Raw genomic sequence first — 17003 nt, 5'->3', positions numbered from 1 at the left:
ATTAATCTGTCAGTGATTTCTGCAACCTTTTCAGACAACATATTGCATGTTTTGTCTAACTCCTCTTACATTAAACAAAGATTTACACTTCATCTCACTTACCATGCAAGCAGCTTGGCTGTATTAACACCCTGTAAGGCTGATTGCCAAGATTATCGAAAACAGTTGTTGTGTTATAGGCCATAGAGAAGAATCTCATCAAGACATCACCTGGAGGCTTGAAGTACATCGCTGAGTACAAGTCTGGCAGACTGGAGCAAAAACTGGACCATCTTGGCTGTTTCAGTGGTAACTGACATGTCATCTATGCAGTTTTAAGGGTCAATTTTGGGGCCTAAATTAAGCCTTACTAATGATTTGTTGAGATATTATTTTCCTGTATGTTCGCATTAAAATTCCTAAAAAAAGTGTGATTTTACATTAAAAAAGGATAGTAATTGGGGAAGTTGCCTCAGATATAGGACTTTGCATAAACCCTTTACCCTGTACCATCTGATACTAATATAAATTTTTATGCCCCGGATCAAATGATCGGTAGTATATTGTTTTTGGCATATCTGTCTGTCATTCTGTCACTCTGTCATTCTGTCCAAAAACTTAAACCTTGGTCAATCATAACTTTTGCAATATTGAAGATAGCAACTTGATATTTAGCATGCATGTGTATCTTATGGAGCTGCACATTTTGAGTGGTGAAAGGTCAAGGTCATCCTTCAAGGTCAAAGGTCAAATATATGGCTTCAAAGCGGCACAGTAGGGGGCATTGTGTTTCCGACAAACACATCTCTTGTTTGTAAAACTTGAAGTTAGTGCATATTTAGCTCAATTTTTCACAGAATACCATGACCTTTACTACTCAACCAAATGTGTTGTGCTTTGGTTCAAGTAGACGTTCATCATCTCCATATCACTTTTTAGCTACAGGTATTCAATTAAAGCTTCACACTTGTGTTTGGGGTCAGTGTTTGAGTTCAGTTATCAAGTGCTATAACTCTTATCTGCAACTTTTCTGAATTATTCCCAGATTTGAGGTTTGTATGCATCTACTCCATATCTGTGTATCTACTACTGTTATTGAAATAAAACTTAACATATTAATTTGTTCAGGGTCTTTATGAACATTCACTGACCAAAACTGATAATTGTGACCAGCTTTTAACCCAGGATTATGTCCCTTTGTGTACTTATAAGAGACCGATTAAGGTTTGAGTGCAGGATAAAATTTAGGTCAAGTAATACAGACATATCTGTGCAACCATTAAAGGTATTCAATGGAAACTTTGTGATCATCATGGGAGGTTACTGACTAAGGTCCATATCTTGGCAATTAAACAGAATTATGTCCCTTTGTGTTCTTAAAAATTATACAGGCTAACCTTTGCTTGCAAGAACTCTGTATGTCTATATTTACTACATATGCTGAAATAAAAACATACATACATATTTAGATAACTTCACAGTTAATACCATTGTGAATAATCATGATGAAATGTTATCAAGAGCATATCTTCACTATAATATGAGGAATCAAAATAAAAGTTCATATGTAAGAAGCTTGGATTGTTGAGAAATCAGTTCACATAACTGACTTGCCAATACCCTTAGACAAAGGGGCATGTGGGGGTATTTCAGGCACAACAGTTACCGTTCTTGTTCATTCATGAGAACCATTTTGTGCAGCAACTATCTCGAGCTGTCATGTAGACCTAGTGTGGAGGTGCATTTTCGGGCCAGTTGAGTCTAGGTCAAGATCACTGTTGCTATAAATATATTTTATGATGTTTGTTTTGATATTTTAAGTTAGGATTGTTAGGAAGTTAGTGGTTTCAAGGTTACTGTTCGTTTCCACTTAATAACTTGATTTTGGAATGAGATATTTATTTAATGTTGTTTGTAAACAGCTAAGATGCAGACCAAGCGGGATAAAGGTCATTTTACCAAAAATATAAAAACGGTTTTAACTTTATGACTCGAGTTTGAATGGAGGTTTTGTGCTGTAATTATAGTTTGTATGAAGTTTTCACACACACCTAGGTTGGTCAAGGTCTCTCTTTCTAAAAATAGAACAATTGTTTTCAATTTATAACTTGAGTCTACATGAATGTACATATTTCCATGTGTGGGTAGCTTTTAGGCAAACCTTGCTTGCAAAATTAAATAAATTCAGCTAAATTTGTTGGTGGAAACTTGAATTTTTTATTTCTTTGCATGGTCACATTTCTTGTTTAAATTTATTCTATTTTCTCTTTAAGTTACATGCACATATACTTTATAACTACAACAGATATTCAACTTAAACTATGTATTTGTAGTCTTCATATTAGGTGTCTTACAGAAAATGTACGTTTTAGTATTGAAGGCAACATATAATCGCTTGCTCTGTCTTTGGACAAATCTTGTTTAAAAAGATACTTGTCTTTTTAAATCCAATACACACTCAAAATCAAAACATATTTCGTATATAAAATGAAGTTAACACATAAAAAATCACTGTTATTTTAGCAAAAGCCAAAATTTCAACGCTAGATGTGGTCTGGTAAGATAGATTTAACAAGATATAAAATGCTCTTTTTTGTTTTTTATGGGACAATATATTCAACATATGTTCATGTGCCATGTTAGTGTTTGTGTGTTGTATAAATAGATATCATTTCAGGAAATTAACAAAAAATAAAAACGAGCATTTTGTATCTCGTAACATATATGTTACCATACCACATCTAGGATTGAAATTTTGGTTATTGATACCTGGTATAAGGAAAATTGATTTTTTATTTTTATTTTATTTTTTCGAACTGTTTTGCAAAATATTTGTTGATTTTGAGTATAAATGATACGTTCAGTAAATGTTTGTTAAATTTGTCTAACACAATTAAAAAAAATATACAAATTTAGAAATATTTCTCAGAGAATATTTCTATTTCTCGTTTATTCCCTATCAGAAAGGACTTAAACCCAACATTGTATTTGATAAATATTGATTTTCTACAAATAAGTTTATTATTCTTAATGGGTTAAACTTTTGAATTTGTAAATGAAATGACTTTCAGGTAAATGATAAAATGTTTAAAAAGAAAAGTTACTTATGTAAATTGAAATTAACTAGAGCACTGTACCATATCATAGAGCTTACCATTATTCTTAATCTACATTCTTGTAATATCAATATAAAAGAGTCTATAAATTATATGTATATATAACAGCCTTTTTATGCCCCCGGTAGGAGCGCATATAGTGATCAGACTGTCTGTCCGTCTGTCTGTCCGTCTTTCCGTCACACTTTGCGTTTAGGTTTCGAAAAATGCTCATAACTTTTACGTCCCTTGAGATGCAACCTTCATATTTGGTATGCATGTGTATATGGACAAGGCCTTTCCATACGCACACAAATTTTGACCCCTGTGACCTTGACATTGAACTTAGGGTCCGCGTTTAGGTTTCGAAATCTGTGTTTAGATTTCGAAAAATGCTCATAACTTCTATGTCCCTTGAGATATAACCTTCATATTTGGTATGCATGTGTATATGGACAAGGCCTTTCCATACGTACACAAATTTTGACCCCTGTGACCTTGACCTTGAACTTAGGGTCCGTGTTTAGGTTTCAAAATCTGCGTTTAGGTTTCGAAAAAAGCTCATAACTTCTATCAAGCGTTTATAGGGGGCATAAGTCATCCTATGGTCACAGCTTGTGTCTTGATCTATTTTATCATTTAATGACCATTGTAGACCTATAATCTGAGTTTCTAGCCATGTATTTCTGTTCCATCCTTCAGGCGGCATGTTTGCGCTGGGTTCTCAGGGCTCCTCAAATCCACAGAAGTACGTCCAACTGGGAGCGGACATCGCGCACACATGTCACGAGTCCTACGACAGATCAGGTATGGCGATCACAGTTAAAGTAATTTAATAAAGGGTTTAAGGATTTTAGCACTGTCGGAAAAAGCGATTGGAGAACTCAAATTATACATGTAGTTGAGTTGACACAGGTAGTCCTATGATTTTAAAAACAACACTATGAAGCTTGTTTTTGAAGAGGAATATGATAGCCTCTATTTACAATAAATGGTAGATTATTTTGAAGATTATTTAACACCCACATTTACTGGTTAAATAATTGAATTTTATTACACCCTCACTAAACGAAGTTTAGGGGCCATAGGATGACTTATGCCCAGGGGTGTCAATTTTCCGGATTATTCCGGAAATCCGGATTTGAGCCGTCCAGGGTTGATTTTGAGGTGAATGTAAATCCGATGTGTTTGTTTAAGGCGGGTGGGGGTAGGGACAAAATTCTTTTAGTGCGGGATCATTTCAGAACGAATATTGTTATAGCATCATCGGCATTCCGGACATTTGCGCTTGGTACTGATTTTATTTATTGATTTCTGATTGGTAAGCGGCTTGCACTGACATGAGCAGTAACTGGCAAAGTAAAGCACTGCAATATCATATTTTAAAACAATATGTTAATCAAATTATATATTGACTGCGTATTTGCTAGGTTACTGGTGACTGGTTTTCTTTTTCTGCAGTCAAACGATATGTATATTTTATTTCATTTGGAAATGATGTATCGCGACATGTTTTCGGACATCGTTTTCGGATACGCTGGATTGTCGATTTTAATTTAATTTTGAAGTTCTTAATATCATTTGTTTAGAATGACAAATACACCTGCGGTGTTACGGATGGTTTGGTTTATAATATTTCGCATTGTACTCACCAGAAAATGCACCTAGAAAGACTATAAAAAAAGAACAATAAGCTAGGGCCCGGGGGGTTGGGCCCTCTCTACCCTTTATCCTACAGCTTAATTTTCCGGATTTCAAATTTGGGACAATTGACACCCCTGCTTATGCCCCACCGGGGGTATATAGGAGTGAGCTTGTCTGTCTGTCAGTCGGTCGGTCTGTGTCCGCTCTCTTATTCAAGTAGTTTTCATCTGATCTTCACCAAACTTGGTCAGAAGATGTATGAACATGATGTCTAGGCCAAGTTCGAACATGGGCCTTGCCGGGTCAAAAACTAGGTCACGGGGTCACTTTGTGCGTTTTAAACATATAGCATGTTGTCCCCTCTCTAATTCAAGTAGTTTTCATCAGAGCTTCACCAAACTGGGTCAGAAGTTGTATCTAGATGATGTCTAGGCCAAGTTCGAACATGGGTCATGGCAGGTGAAAAACTAGGTCACGGGGTGACTAAGTGCGTTTTAAACATTGAGCATGTTGTCCGCTCTCTAATTCAAGTAGTTTTCATCCGATCTTCACCAAACTTGGTTAAAAGTTGTATCTAGATGATGTCTAGGTCAAGTTAGAATATGGGTCATGCTGGGTCAAAAACTAGGTCACTGGGTCACTTAGTATGGTTTACACATTCATCATGGTGTCTGCTCTGTAATTGTCCCCTACCGGTTTCACCGGAGGGGACTTATGGTTTGCGCTCTGTGTGTCTGTCTATCTGTCTGTCTGTGAGTCTGTCTGTCTGTTACACTTTTCTGGATCCTGCGATAACTTTATAAGTTCTTCATATTACTTCATGAAACTTGAAACATGGATAGATGGCAATATGAACATTATGCACGTCATTTCATTTTGTTCCTACGTCAAAAATTCTGGTTGCTATGGCAACAAATATATTTTTTTTAATCCGAAAATGGTGGAATTTCTGACAATGGTGGAGCCGGTAGGGGACATATATTGCTTGGCACTAGTCTTGTTCAAGTAGTTTTCATCCGATCTTCACCACACTTTGTCAGAAGTTGTATCTATATGATGTGTAGGTCAAGTTCGAACATGGGCCATGCAGGGTAAAAAACCAGGTCACGGGGTCACTTAGTGCGTTTTAAATATTGAGCATGGTGTCCGCTGTTTTTTGTGAAGACAACATGCAAAATATTCTGTGTCAATGCGGCATGTGGGGGTATTGGTCACGTCTGTGACAAAGCTCTAGTTTTGTTTGTATCAGGCTTTATACTACCGATTGATCAAGTAATGACATGTTGTATTGCTTAAATTTATATTATTAAAATACATAATAAAAAAATAATAACAGTCATGACAAATGGAATGATTAAGATGAACTTCTCTTTTTGAAGTACAGGATTGCTTTACCAAAATGCCTATGATTGATCCATTAAAAGCTGAACCCAGAAGAAAGGTTTTCCTTTTAAGGCAAACAAACTATAAACGCGGAAAGTGTTGTCCCTGATGAGCCTGTGCAGACTGGGAGGCATTTTACACACATACACCCTTAATATTCATAAAACATTTTATTTTGTTTAGCCACCAAGCTAGGCCCCGAGGCTTTCCGGTTTGATGACGCCTCAGAGGCGAAGGCGGTGCGACAGAATGAGAAGTACTACATCCTGCGCCCAGAGGTGCTGGAGACCCACTTCTACATGTGGCGGTTTACCAGGGAGCAAAAGTATAGGGACTGGGCCTGGGAGGCAGTGCAGGTATTTGCTGTAAAATGGAAGTTTATGCATGTGCGTAAATTGTCCCAGATTAGCTTGTGCAGTCTGCACAGGCTAATCAGGGATGACACTTTCCGTCTATAATGGATTTTTGCTTAGAAGAGACTTCATTAAAATGAAGCGAGGCCGTGCAGGTATGTGTTTAGTGTATGCGTGGATTACTTTGAATATTGATGTCTCTTATGCCTACTGTAAACCAGTCTTTAAAAAATTGTAAAACATATTTGTTTGTTTTTATGTCCCCCACCACTATAATGGGGGACATATTGTTTTTGCCCTGTCTGTTAGTTGGTTGGTTTGTGTGTTTGTTTGCTCCAACTTTAACATTTTGCCATAACTTTTGCAATATTCAAGATAGCAACTTCATATTTGGCATGCATGTGTATCTCATGGAACTGCACATATTGAGTGGTGATAGGTCAAGGTCATCCTTCAAGGTCAAAGGTAAAAAAACAAACAAATCAAAGTGAAGTAATAAGCTTTAAAGGGAGATAATTATCTGAACCTGCCAAATGATAAAATGAAATAAATCAAATCGGCGCAATAGTGGACATAGTGTTTCTGACAAACACATATCTTGTTTAACTTATATTATTCATTTTTCAGTGTAATAACAAGATAAGCAAATATTAATGTTTGTCAAGCATTATAAGTTGCTCAGTATTCGTAAGTGTCATATATATTTTAATACTTGGAAAACATTGAACACTGAGTTATACAAATGGATTTGAATACAAATAATCTGCCATTATGGTAAATTTCGTGAGAATAACATGTGTGGATGGTAAGAAGTTCTTGTTTTGAGCACAGGTTTCAAACACATATTGTCTGTTTGATTTGAAAGTGTGATGAGCCTTCATGATGCTGATAGTTTACAGCCGTTCATCCAGAAATTTATACTGGCTTTGTGAAAACTGTGCTTAATGAATGTGCGTAAAGTGTTTTCACCGACTAGCGTTTGCAGTCTGCAAAGGCTATTTAGAGTGTGTACTTTCTGGCTTAACAGGAATTTTCATTAAGAAGACACTTATTTTGAACAAAAAAATAAAATAAACGATATGTGCAGGAGAAGGCTAAGCAGGGAGGACACTTTACGTGCATACTAGATCTTTGCTTATAAAGAGATTCCCTTTAAATGAAAAACAATATGATGTATGTATTGGAGGGATTACATCGGAGTTTTTACAATTTGGACATAAATATTTGTTAAAAACTGAAATTTGTGTATTTGTCTAAAATCGATATAAACAAAAATTTATGTGTGCAAAATAAAAATTATTTAAAGTTTTCATTAGTATGAAGTCATATATTACATTTAAATAATTGTTATACATTGAAATCCCAGATATAATATAGGATTTGAAATCAAGAAATCTGACATTTTGGTTAAATTAAGATTAACATTAGTGGATGGCTTGAATTTTTTGTCATGGTAGCAGTTTTCACACACATATTGTGTGTATGTTTTAAATATCGGATAATTTTTCGTAATGCTTAGCCAGTCATTCATATATGTATATGAGCCTTGCTGCAGGAAAATGGGGCTAAATGCATGTGCCTAAAGTGTCATCTCAGAATAGTGTTAAAATGGGGCTAAATGCATGTGCGTAAAGTGTCATCTCAGAATAGTGTTAAAATGGGGCTAAATGCATGTGCCTAAAGTGTCATCTCAGAATAGTGTTAAAATGGGGCTAAATGCATGTGCCTAAAGTGTCATCTCAGAATAGTGTTAAAATGGGGCTAAATGCATGTGCGTAAAGTGTCATCTCAGAATAGTGTTAAAATGGGGCTAAATGCATGTGCCTAAAGTGTCATCTCAGAATAGTGTTAAAATGGGGCTAAATGCATGTGCGTAAAGTGTCATCTCAGAATAGTGTTAAAATGGGGCTAAATGCATGAGTGTAAAGTGTCATCTCAGAATAGTGTTAAAATGGGGCTAAATGCATGTGCCTAAAGTGTCATCTCAGAATAGTGTTTGCAGTCTGCACAGGCTAATCAGGGACTGCACTTTATGTCTAAACTTAAATTTGGCAAAGAAGAAACTTCCTTTAAACTTAAAATACCATAAAAGCAGAAAGTGTGGTCCTTGTTTAGCCTGTATGGACTGCAAATGTATACATCCACGAATGTATACTATCTCATTCTCTGTTCATCTTGAAGATTTGGAAATATTTTTTTTTCAAAAAAAGTCAAAAGACATTGTCATGGGTAGTTTAAGAAAAGAAAATCATTCTTTCATGGACAATTTTCAATTATAGGTTTAAATGGTTTTCTCTTAAAACAGGCATTTGTTAAATGTCTGAAAACTCATTGTATATTATACTTATTTTTGTAACAAAACATTTATTAAGGCATTGATTATGACTTCTTGTTGAAAATACCAAAACATGTCTACCAAATTAAACTCCCTTGAAAAAAGCAACTCACAATCAATTTGCAATCTGCACATGATAATCAAGGAACACAGTTTCAGCTTTTATGGGATATTTTGTTCAAAACATTTTTTTTCTAAAAGCACTGCCTATTCTTGGGAAACAACACATGTATTTATGCCAGTTTTTCCGGAGTGTTTCTCAATTATTTTGTATTGTTTTTCTAGGCTCTAGAGAAGCATTGTCGTACAGATGGGGGCTACACAGGCATCAGGGACGTATATCAGGAAAATCCACAACAAGATGACGTACAGCAAAGTTTCTTCCTAGCTGAAACACTGAAATACTTATACCTGATATTTTCCGATGACAGCTTGCTCCCGCTAGACAAGTGGGTGTTCAACACGGAGGCTCATCCATTTCCCATCAATTATGTTTTCAAGTCTAATGGTGTGCCTGTGACAGTGCCAGTATCTGCTCCCGTACCAGTAGCGGTACAAGCTAGTTGATAAATTAGTTCATTAAGTAGAGGTGTTTGAATTTATTGTGAGAACAACAATCTTTTGTTTTAAGTGCGGAGCTTTATTTCATTTTATTTTGTTTAAGAATTTTGCAACAAGAGGCAAAATCATATGTCTTTCTTTTTGTCCATCTATTTTATGTTGAAGTCATAACATAACAGAGTTTTTAAAAGCAGTGTGAGCACAAACCATTATAAACCAGTTTCATAAATATTTATCCATTACAGAACTCTCATACAAGCCATGGAAAGTCTTGAAGAAATTAACTTCTTCTAAATACATATAGATTTGAGTTGTTCATATTTGGCATAGCACACACGGTTAATCCCATATTCATATTAACTGTGGTATGGCATTGCATATGGTTTGGGGTATTTTTCATTTTAGTGGATTTTTTTGAATATTTCTCTGCACAAAAAATTATAATAAATTTTCAGAATAGTGCCACGTGTCATAATGACCAAATGTGAGCGAAATTGATTTTCAAAATGTTTGAATGTTACTACTTTTTCTTTTTAATCATAAGATAGTTTTTATGAAAATGTTGGTATCCATGTTAAACATACATAAGCACCACTGTCTTACGCTGGGCCCAAGTAGCTCAGTTGGTAGAGTGATGGACTGGTAATTGGGGTATCATGAGTCTGAATCCCAGCCCACTACAGAACTTGTTGGATCATAGGTTATGAAAGCTGGGCCCAAGTAGCTCAGTTGGTTGAGTGATGGACTGGTTATTGGGGTATCATGAGTCTGAATCCCAGCCCACTTCAGAACTTGACAGGGCATTGATTATGACATTACTTCTAAATCTTGTCTTCACCTACCTCTTATTGAAGTAAGGGAGTTGTCAATCACTGGCATACGTATGTGAACTAAGTAATGGAAAAAAGCTTACCCCCCATTCACACAAAGATGCTGCTTATACGATCAAAGCGTGGCCGAAAACGTGGCAGATCGTAACATATCGCAGGAGAAACCTAGAGGCGTCTTCATAAGTGCGATATGATTGCGGTAGAGTCTTCAGGATCAGAGAGCTCTACGCTCTGGCCACGCTTATTTTGAACATGCTCAAAACAAGCGTAGCGGGATCGTGGCCAACAAGAAGAAAAAGAAAAAGAGGCGAAATGAAGACCATAATTTGCCAAATTGTTCGATTTAGACTCCGATTGACCTTTTTCAGATCGTGGCTTGATCGGGTCGATCGTCGTAAAGTCGCAGCTCTGCAAGAAAGGGGGGTTAGATATAATAAGCTTGCGTAGGAAAACTAGAGAGGTTTACCTGATTTACCAAGAATAATTCAATGAAGCTGTGAATTTTCCAACAACAAAATCAAGAATAATGTTATGTGTCCGTACACAAACATCAATTATCAACCTTCATTATATATGTGTAAACATTTAAAAACAGAATATGTTAATATAAAATAAGAAAACTTGACATGTGCTATTTTGTTTTAATTATTTATTGCTTGCAAATTACATAATTGATGTCCTAAATACCATATCACTTTGTGAATGCTTATGTATGCTTTTTATGCCCCCTTTCAAAGAAAAGGGGGTATATAGTTTTCACACTGTCCGTCAGTCTGTCACACTTTTCGTATCCGCTCTCTAATTGTAATAGTTTTCATCCGATCTTTACTAAACTTGGTCAGAAGTTGTATCTAGACAATATCTAGTTCAAATTTAAATATGGGTCATGCCGGGTCAAAAACTAGGTCACGGGGTCACTTAGTGCATTTCAAGGATTTAGGTTTCGAAAAATGCTCATAACTTCTATCAAAGCGTTTATAGGGGGCATATATGTCATCCTATGGTGACAGCTCTTGTTCATGTTATATTGTGTGTGTTTTCTCAAAGGTAGTATGTATCAGTAATCAACTTTAAGCTGTGATTTGCAATAAAGCAGTTCTCAAATTATTTTAAGTATTGTTATGCCCCCGGATCGAAAGATCGGGGGTATATTGTTTTTGGCCTGTCTGTCATTGTATGTGTGTGTGTGTGTGTGTGTCCCAAAACTTTAACCTTTTGCAATGTTGAAGATAGCAACTCGATATTTGGCATGCATGTGTATCTCATGGAGCTGCACATTTTGAGTGGTGAAAGGTGAAGGTCATCCTTCAAGGTCAAAGGTCAAAAAAACAAAGTCAAAAACTTTAACCAAAACTTTAACCCTCGTCATAACTTTTGCAATATTGAAGATAGCAACTCGATATTTGGCATGCATCTGTATCTCATGGAGCTGCAAATTTTGAGTGGTGAAAGGTCAAGGTCATCCTTCAATGTCAAAGGTCAAATTAATGGCTTCAAAGCGGCACAATAGGGGGCATTGTGTTTCAGACAAACACATCTCTTGTTAATTTAGCTTTATATTAAATCTGATATGGACATTTAAAAAATAATGTGCCTGTTGTATCAATAATCAGCAGAAAAACAGCTGTCAGCCATTCAGAAACGAATCAATTAATATTACATGTATGGGTAGTTTTCAAAAGTAATACACATTTTTGAAACATATCTTCAAGATTTAAATGACCGTTAATTATTGGGGTTATATTCAATTAATTTTCTAAAAGGAAACCAATATAGAACAAGCGGCTTTGTTAACTTAAATCAATTGTAAGGAGATTTAAATCTTATAATTAAGTTTATTTTAGAAAATTAATGCAATGCCTTTCATATTCTAACAGCTGGCTCCCTTTTACTGACTGGAAGATCCAAGGAAAACACAGTTTATGAATTTGCAAAATTTAAAGTCATAACTTCTTCAGGCATTCTATAGTTCGTCTTATTCTGAATTAGAACCCTTTAAAGCTGTTTAAAAAGGCATTACTCTAGAATTCACCCTTTTAGTGACCAGTTAAGTAAATACACCTCCTTTTGTATGTGAAGCTTTAAAAGGGTGTTTGCAATACTATGCAAACCTTATGTTATATGAAACATCAGATTTGTTCAGCCTCAACATCTAAACACACATACACGATGACATAAATAATCCATTACTTGTGTATTTAAGCATACAACTTAAATTTGTTAAATATTTCATCCCTACTTCATTTTTAGCTTAAGCTTACTGTTTGTTTAATGATATGTATGCAATTATGCATTCAGTATTTTTGTGTGTTTGAGTTTGAAATTTATGTTTTCTGAATTACATGTATATCTGATATTTATTCATTATTCTTTGTTGTCATAGTACTGTATCATTGAAGCCAATGCTTTCAAAATAGTTTATTAATGTTTAGGAGAATGATTTACTTTTGTGAAAGGCTATCTGAAATGTTTATATACGATCTATTGATTTCAAAATAACCCGGTGAATGGGACTTAATTTATTGAAAGGAGACATCCTTTTTAATTGACTTTCTTCCATTTAAAATCAAAGTGTAACGTTAACCATTGTCCAGGTATGTATTTACCAACCAATTCGTAGACTGAAAACTAAAAGAAAGAATATTGTTTAAACTGTAATGTACTATCACTACTAAAAAGTTACATCTAGCATTGCATTCAACATCCGTAATTACAACATGCTTTATTGAGAAACGTTTGCTAATCAAAGAAATGCAACTATTTGCGTTTACATGTTAAAACTCTAACAGTGCTATATTTGGTTTCACCCTTTACCACTTAGTTACGTATTTTGACGCTCTTGTAGTCCCTTAGAAATTTAAATTCAATTAAATACCTTTCTTACAAGATTCAAGTTTTTAAAGTTTCATTTCCAACCCTTAGATACTGATGAGCAACAAATAGCATAAAACCTTAACAGACTGCGAGTTACTCGCAGGCAGTTCTGGTTTTATGCCGTTTGCACATAGCCATTTTCACTTCGCTTCTGAGAGGGTAACGATTAAGTCTATTTTTATCCCCGGCCAAAGGCGTTGTCCTTCCATCTGTCCGGCACTTTTGTGTCCGGAGCCATATCTTGGAAGTGCTTTTGGCCGATTTCATTGAAACTTGATATGAGTATTTATATGGATATGACGATGATGCACCCCATATGGCATTGTACACCATCCGTTAATAACGGAGTTATGGCCCTTTGTATCTTGAAAAAATGCTTACATCTGTGACAAAGCTCTAGTTTGGCGGGGGATATCAATTCAACGAATTTGCTTGTTTATTCTTAAGTGTTAAAATTGGTTGGTAATACTGGCCCATGTTGTTTTAATTAACATCACTTTGTCTTTTGTAAGTTTTTCATAAACTCTTAAATGATTTCCTGTTCAGAAAATGTATTGTTGTTGTTGTCTAAGTTAATTTCCAATTGGCTGTACAGTTTCATATTATTATTTGCTTATTTGCTGTGCATTTTTATTTGAAGCAAATATGTAGTTTCTTAACCAGTTTGCAGTAAGTAGAATTTTATGCATTGACAATTTAGTTTATATACCTGTTTTCATTAGGTAGAAACTATAGTTTATGCATTGACAATCTTTTATTTCTGTAAATTTTTGGAAATTCTTTTATTTTATAATCTGGCTTCACAGCAACTTTCCCAAATTAATTTAAAAATTGTTTTGTGTTTACACTTTTTGGCATACACAAATGACAGATATACATAAAATAATTAAGGGCAATATAATTCCCTTGAAATTGTTGCTTTTAGTTTTAAGCTTAAAAGTGTTGATGTTGATTAGTAAATCTAGTCTTTACAATACTGCTCACAAATTATGGGCTACATTATTATCAGTTCAGTAAATAAGGTTAACTTTAAATATAAGCATCGCAGCGGGAAAATGGGGCATAACATGTGAACACGTAAAGTGCCTGTTGAAAAGTATGTTGTGAATAATATGGTGGTTGCACTTTAGTACCTGGTTAAAATGTGCGTGTGTTTGTGTGTGTAATTATTATTATTGTGTATGTCATTTTATCACATGCCATACCCTGTTTCCTATGTAATATAACTGTTACGAATATTTTTATCTTACACATGTGTAATATACTTTTTAAGCGTTTTCATTGGCTTATTTTCGTTCGATTAACTAATTGCATTTAATTATTTTTCTGAAATGACGTTGCAACGTCAAATGGCATCACGAAATGTAATCAACATTTGAAATTTACTCATTATTTTTGCGTGAATATTTATTTAATTTGCTCATTTAAAAGCATGTGATAAAAAGATCTGACACTCGTTGTCATTTCATACCATGTTTTTTTAAACTCGTCCAGGAAATTCATTAGTAAGCTCGCCAAAGGCTTGCTTACTAACAAAATTCCTGAACTCGTTTAATAAAATATGGTATGACATGACAACTCGTGCCAGATCCTATATATATATTTTATTTGCAACATTAACTGAGTTACCTGGTAACTGATTTTTTTGTACATTTATTTCACATTAATTGTAAGTTTATTCCCTTATCCCTGACTGATCATAAAATGTAAAGAAAGATAACTCTTCCTTAAGAAATTATAAAATTGTTGTTGTTAAAGAAGTTTGTATTTTATTAAATCTATAAATATTGTAAAATAATCATGCTCTCTGATCTTTTTTATATTAAGCCTTTTAATGAAAACAGTTTGTTAGTTGCACGTGTTTCCAGGTGTCTTGTCTAGTTTATTTGTCATAAATTACCAGATTGTAATCATGTGTAGTGGCGAACAGAGCTGTTGATACTTATAAATTTGTAAGTAACAAGTGTGAAATGTTTGATAGCGTGTTTGTGTTGTTTCTGTTTTTGGTCAGACATATGTGTGTATGTAAGTGTATTAATTAGAGTATGAGTAAACATGGACACAATATATATTGAGGTAGTTATTATGCAACAACATTATGTTCCCAAAATACTAAACATAAATATTGGAATAATCAAACTCCAGAAAAATAGCCATGATAGAAATTCTGATTTAAATAAAGACACAATTTTAATATTATTTTGAATAAAACATGTAGAGAATTTGTTTTTGTTTGAATATGACAAATATATACATGTAGTTGAACAAGTCTTAAATATTGAAGCAATTAATCTGATTGTCAGAGAAATTACCGTTAGTATTATGTATATAATTCCACCTAAACAATCACCAGTCAGGCATGTGGTAGGAAGAATCCGTTCGATTCAATACTTTGCTAATTATACAGTTAATAATTTAAATACAGATATATGTTTTATTGGGATTAAAAATTAGTACATGCAAAAATCGCATTTAAATATGTATACATTTTGGTATCAACAACGAACATGTCAATTATTTTCTTTATAATATTATTTAGAAATTTAGTAGAATAAAGGTAAAGGTGATCATATATTGAATGATTTTGTAATGTTTCACCAGAAACACATAGTTATTACAATATGTGTAAATATTGTATTTTTAGCTTGACTATTATATATGAAATATATATAGTGGAGCTATCCTACTCACCCCGGCGTCGGCGTTCCGTTCCGTGCTGTTAGCGTGCAAATGTTAAAGTTTTCGTACTACCCCAATTATTTTCATTGTCCCTTGACATATTGCTTTCATATTTTGTATACTTGTTAACCAACATGACCCCAACCTATAAACAAGAGCAGACAACTCTATCAAGCATTTTGTCATAATTATGGCCCCTTGTCCACTTAGAATATGCAGCAAATGTTTAAGTTTTCGTACTACCTTATTTATTTTCATTTTCCCTTGACATATTGCTTTCATATTTTGCAAACTTGTTTACCAACATCATCCCAACCTATAAACAAGAACAGACAACTCTATCAAGCATTTTGTCATAATTATTGCCCCTTTTATACTTAGAATATGCATATTATTGATAAATCTATGTTAAAGTTTGCGTACTACCCCAAATATTTCCTATATCCTTGACATATTGCTTTTATATGTTGCATACTTGTTTACCAACATGACCCCAACCTATAAACAAGAGCAGACCACTGTATCAAGCATTTTGACATAATTATGGCTCCTTTTACACTTAGATAATTGAACATTTTGCTTAAATTGCCATAACTTCTTTATTTATGATCACATTTTATTATTACTTTGACAAAACAACACTAACCTGAATACCACAATGGATTCCACCCAAACAATACCCCACGCCCCTACCCAGAATCTCTTCCCTCCCCTAATCCCCCCCCCCCCCAATTTTTTTTAACATCATCTTATAAATTACCTCACCCCACATTATACCCCCCTCTCACCCCCTACCACCCCCCCAATTTTTTTTTTAAACATCATCTACTTAATTACCACACCCCACATTATACCCCCCCTCTCACCTCCCCCCCCCTAATTTTTTTTTTTTCCTTTTTTTATTTTTGAAAGATTGTCTAATAAATTATTGAATATGAACAATTTCCCGATGATTGCTTACGTTATACTGTCAAGCACTTGAATAGTCGAGCGCGCTGTCCTCTGACAGCTCTTGTTATGTTCTATGTTTAATAATTCGTTTTTAAATGTTTACATTATTCATTACATACAATATGTGGCAAGTGAAGTGCATATTTATTTATGTGTACCTACACTGATGCACATAGTTTGAACGTTGCAACGTCAGCGTGTCAGTCAATGTTGCCATAAAATGCATGTTGTAAAATACAATGCAAAAACCCATAGATAAAACATATAATGGTAAACTCAAATGTTTTTGACAAACACTGTCTTTGAGACTAGTTATTGT

The 17003-nt window shown here is 34.4% G+C and overlaps 1 protein-coding gene across 2 annotated transcripts in view; it reads left to right on the top strand.

Annotated features, from left to right (window-relative positions):
• Positions 1–16504, top strand: part of LOC127851827 (mannosyl-oligosaccharide 1,2-alpha-mannosidase IA-like) — a 51861-nt gene extending 35357 nt beyond the window's left edge. Inside the window, exons 8-12 of one of the 2 annotated variants that reach the window (XR_008035980.1) lie at positions 180–288; positions 3777–3881; positions 6285–6457; positions 9075–11499; positions 11659–16504. Coding sequence is in view for 1 of the 2 variants with exons in the window: in XM_052385755.1 (XP_052241715.1) it covers positions 180–288; positions 3777–3881; positions 6285–6457; positions 9075–9356 (669 nt within the window). In the remaining variant the exon portion in view is untranslated. Of the gene's footprint in view, positions 1–179; positions 289–3776; positions 3882–6284; positions 6458–9074 lie in introns of both variants that reach the window. The other variant, XM_052385755.1, reaches the window with a different exon arrangement.
• Positions 16505–17003: the final 499 nt, after the last annotated feature.

This window comes from Dreissena polymorpha, chromosome 11 (assembly GCF_020536995.1).
Source record: "Dreissena polymorpha isolate Duluth1 chromosome 11, UMN_Dpol_1.0, whole genome shotgun sequence".
Taxonomy (NCBI): domain Eukaryota; kingdom Metazoa; phylum Mollusca; class Bivalvia; order Myida; family Dreissenidae; genus Dreissena; species Dreissena polymorpha.
This window is presented reverse-complemented; position numbering and strand designations above follow the sequence as displayed.